This window comes from Oncorhynchus mykiss, chromosome 25 (assembly GCF_057628025.1).
Source record: "Oncorhynchus mykiss isolate SJ-2025 chromosome 25, ASM5762802v1, whole genome shotgun sequence".
Lineage (NCBI taxonomy): Eukaryota > Metazoa > Chordata > Actinopteri > Salmoniformes > Salmonidae > Oncorhynchus > Oncorhynchus mykiss.
In genome coordinates this window covers 57,289,543-57,293,723 of record NC_143046.1, presented here as the reverse complement: position 1 = coordinate 57,293,723, position 4,181 = coordinate 57,289,543, and the positions used below count along the sequence as shown (strand labels likewise).

Sequence of the window (4,181 nt, the reverse complement as noted above, 5' to 3'; positions counted from 1 at the left end):
GATGAGCCAATAACACGCATAGTTTATGCATTAGGCATTGCACAAGTCAGTGTCTAGGTCAGAATATAAAGTAGCTATTTCCGTTAACTCAAATTACTCAAGTCAAGTGATTAATCGTAAGAGTTAGTTGTTTTGACTGTCAAAAAAATAACTTTGATGGAATATTCCAAATTACAATGGCAATTATGCATCACAAATTCACATTATTACTTGTATTTCAATGATTCATCCAGGCCCAAGACATAAAGTCGCCTGAAAGCTGTGTAGCAATAATTCCAGCTTCTGACCAAGAATCATGGATACCTTTCATGTGAGTACTCACACACCAGATTTTTTTTACATACCTCAGAAGGAAGATACCTCAATATCTGGAAGCACTGTCTCATGTACAACTGTTAATGCTATCTCTGAAATGTCTAACAAAATGTTGACTTGATCGTTTCATCAAGACCTTCTCATCACAAGTTGGAACTAGTGGTCAACATTGGGACAATGCCGCCCAAAATAACAGGGACCAACATTTTCATGGAGGTAAGCACTACACTTCTGATGGGTTTAAAGATTGTATTACATTATCTAAAAGTGAGAAAGTAAATCCCAGCTGTTTTTATTCTTTTCACAGGGAAGAACAATCCCCATTATGCCATGAATGTTTCATTGTTGAACAACCATCGATATTTGTCCCCTAATTTGGCTCCCGTTCCTCCAACAGTGAGCAAGACCTGTCAGCAGAGCTCACTGGAGCAGGGAGACATGCCGTCACCCTTTTGGCACCTGACAAAGTACACTTTTTTTCTTCTAAATAACACTATAGTAACATCTTCTGCACAAAGTTACATTCCTAATACGATTGGTGTTAAGTGAGAAAGAATCCTAAAGATGGTCCAATGGGCATGGTCTGAAGCCTCTCGTCATCTCAGTATGTTGAACCACCTGATTTTCTGCAGGCTTGAGATTCAGATCCTGCTGAACGATGTTAAGCAGTCGATTAACCACATGCAGGGGACGCTGAACACCATGCAGGGGCAGTGTATTGAGTTGCAGACTGCCATATCTAAGGTAGTGTCAGATGAGTCTCAGATACAGAAGAATAAGTCTATGATGGTATGGTGATAATGATTGAGATGGTGATTATAATAATGATGACTAGCGGTACCCCACCCTACGGGCGGTAAATCATTGGATCTGATTAATTCAATTCAATGCAATTCAATCTTTGAGGACTGCAACCATAGAAATACAGTTTATTTACACTAATAATAAGCTATTGTCAACTTCCCATCTATGCTTATCTTGCTCATTGCTCACTGTTACCCTACGTGTGCAACTATTATTGATTTCTCACACAAAAATAATTTGGTTGCAAATGTACCTGGGGCCACGTAAATAATTGTTAGGCTACTCATTTTGAATGAGTGGCAACTTGTGTGACCATAAAAGTCTGTGTGCGACTGGGGACAGTAAAATAATTTGGTTACTGACCTGCCCTACATCATAGAAGGCCCTTCAAGTCGGAACTAGAAAATTCGGACATTTCTGACTCTCTGACTCACTAACTCGTTATGGAATGAGGATTTCAGGTTTCCCACTTGTGAAGTATCAGAATCAACCAGTAGCAAGCTCTACGCTAATAACTTACATTCATTTTAACTCTGAGGTTCCAAGTTTCCGAAAGCATGTGAATGCGTCAATAATTGCCATGGTAATTTTGAATGTTCAGTCAGTGAGCATTATGGGTAATTGTCCTACATACTTACATCAAATGCTTTATGATAGCATCATCTCCTGTAGTAACAGTACCTTTCCAAACACAATTACAATTAAAATTAACAAAGATACAAAATATTGCTAAAGTGAAGAAAATCAGCTCAAAATTGTAGGAGGAAATGCCCCTGCAGCAGGGAGACTTACGGTATTATAATATATTGTAGATAACATTAATATAATTTGTGTATTTACAGTATCAGTACACATGCAAATGGAAGTATATGCTAGGGATTGATCTACACTGAGTGAACAAAACATTAACAACACCTTCCTATTGAGTTTCCCCCCTTTGGTGGTGGACCATTGTTGATACTCAGGGAAAACTGTTGAGCTGAAAAACCCAACAGCATTGCAGTTCTTGACCCAAACCGGTGCACCTGGCACATACTACCATACTCTGTTCAAAGGGACTTAAATCTTTGGTCTTGCCCATTCACCCTCTGAATGACACACATACACAATCCATGTCTCAATTGTCTAAAAATCATTCTTTAACCTGCCCCCCCCCCCCCCCCTTCATCTACACTGAGAAGAAGATTTAACAATTCACATCAATAAGGGATTATAGCTTTCACCTGATTTGTCTATGTCACTGAAAGAGAAGGTGTTCTTAATGTTTAATACACTCAGTGTAATGATGTTATAGATTCTAAGTGGTTGATTTCATAGGGAATTAATTTATGCTCTATTTATACCTGCAGATCATCACAGCAGCCGAAGTTGCTGTGCAGAGGGAGGAGATCCTCCGAGCATCAGGCCTCATCCCGTCACAGAGGGAGGAAATGCTCCGAGCATCAGGCCTCATCCTGTCACAGAGGGAGGGTATCCTCCAAACAGCCAGTGTTCCTGCACAGAGGGAGGGGATTCTTCCAGCAGCTAACATCACTGTGCAGAGGGAGGAGATCCTCCGAGCATCAGGCCTCATCCCGTCACAGAGGGAGGAAATGCTCCGAGCATCAGGCCTCATCCTGTCACAGAGGGAGGGTATCCTCCAAACAGCCAGTGTCCCTGCACAGAGGGAGGGGATTCTCCCAGCAGCTAACATCACTGTGCAGAGGGAGGAGATCTTCCGAGCATCAGGCCTCATCCCTGAAGAGAGGGAGGACATCCGCCTCACAGCCAGTGTCCCTGCACAGAGGGAGGTGATTCTTCCAGCAGCTACTGCAGCTACTGTCACTGTGCGAAAGGAGAAGATCCTCCGAGCATCAGGCCTCATTTCTGCACAAAAGGAGTTGATCCACCTGATGGCCAGTGTCACTGCGCAGAGGAAAGGAATCGTCCCAATGGTCAGCGTCCCTGCGCACAGGGAGGGGATCGTCCCAAAGGCTAGTGTCCCTGCTGAGAGGTTGGAGATCCTCCGAGCATCAGGCCTCATCCCGCCACAGAGGGAGGGGAATGTCCGAACAGCCAGTGTCCCAGCACAGAGGGATGGGATTCTCTCAGCAGCCAGCATCACTGAACAGAGGGAGGGGATTCTTCCAGCAGCTTCTATCACTGTGCCGAAGAAGAAGATCCTCAGAGCATCAGGCCTCATTCCTGCACAAAAGGAGTTGATCCACCTGATGGCCAGTGTCACTGCGCAGAGGAAGGGAATCGTCCCAATGGTCAGCGTCCCTGCGCACAGGGAGGGGATCGTCCCAAAGGCTAGTGTCCCTGCTGAGAGGTTGGAGATCCTCCGAGCATCAGGCCTCATCCCGCCACCAAGGGAGGGTATCCTCCAAACAGCCAGTGTCCCTGCACAGAGAGAGGAGATCCTCCGAGCATCAGGCCTCATCCCATCACAGAGGGAGGGTATCCTCCAAACAGCCAGTGTCCCTACACAGAGAGAGGAGATCCTCCGAGCATCAGGCCTCATCCCATCACAGAGGGAAGGTATCCTCCAAACAGCCAGTGTCCCTGCACAGAGGGAGGGGATCTTCCGAGCATCAGGCCTCATCCCTGAAGAGAGGGAGGAGATCCTCCTCACAGCCAGTGTCCCTGTGAAGAATGAAAACATTCATCCACAACCACCTTCCATCATCCCCATGTTGGCACCACTGCGGAAATGGGATGGTGGAGCGTGTACTCCACCTGTGGATTTCTATTCCAAGAGAAGAGGTCACTTAACCTTACCTAATTAGTAAAGAAATTACTATTGCGAGAATAAGTTGTGATAGATCAAATGTATGGCTCATGTGAGTGTATAGCTGTAATACTTTCATGCATTTTCTACATAAAAATGTTTAGCTCCATTGTACTTTTACATTTGAGTCATTTAGCAGACACTGTTATCCAGAGCGACTGACAGTAGTGAGTCTATACATTTTCATACTCCAGTGAATCTCTCCAGGATTTCACATGGATTTTTTTCATATTTGCGGATAAATATGCTAGATTTTGCAGCGACAATTATGACATTTTGCATTGCAATATGC

At 44.4% G+C, this 4,181-nt stretch overlaps 1 protein-coding gene across 2 annotated transcripts; it reads left to right on the top strand.

Moving 5' to 3' along the window:
• The first annotated feature begins 230 nt into the window (after nt 1–230).
• Nucleotides 231–3,890, top strand: LOC149972060 (uncharacterized). 2 transcript variants are annotated; one of them, XR_016491895.1, is made up of 3 exons: nt 231–310; nt 450–531; nt 713–1,809. XR_016491895.1 is itself a non-coding variant. In XM_090220614.1 (2 exons), exon 2 carries the CDS (start codon nt 2,448–2,450, stop codon nt 3,885–3,887), a length of 1,440 nt encoding a protein of 479 aa, XP_090076740.1. In that variant the 5' UTR covers nt 234–531; nt 713–2,447; the 3' UTR covers nt 3,888–3,890. The 2 variants fall into 2 exon arrangements, 1 of the variants encoding a protein (XP_090076740.1); XM_090220614.1 differs by having other exon boundaries at nt 234–531; nt 713–3,890.
• Nucleotides 3,891–4,181: the final 291 nt, after the last annotated feature.

Coding starts and splice junctions, on each gene's coding strand:
- LOC149972060 (XM_090220614.1), top strand. CDS start 2,448: ATGCTCTATTTATACCTGCAGATCATCACAGCAGCCGAAGTTGCTGTG.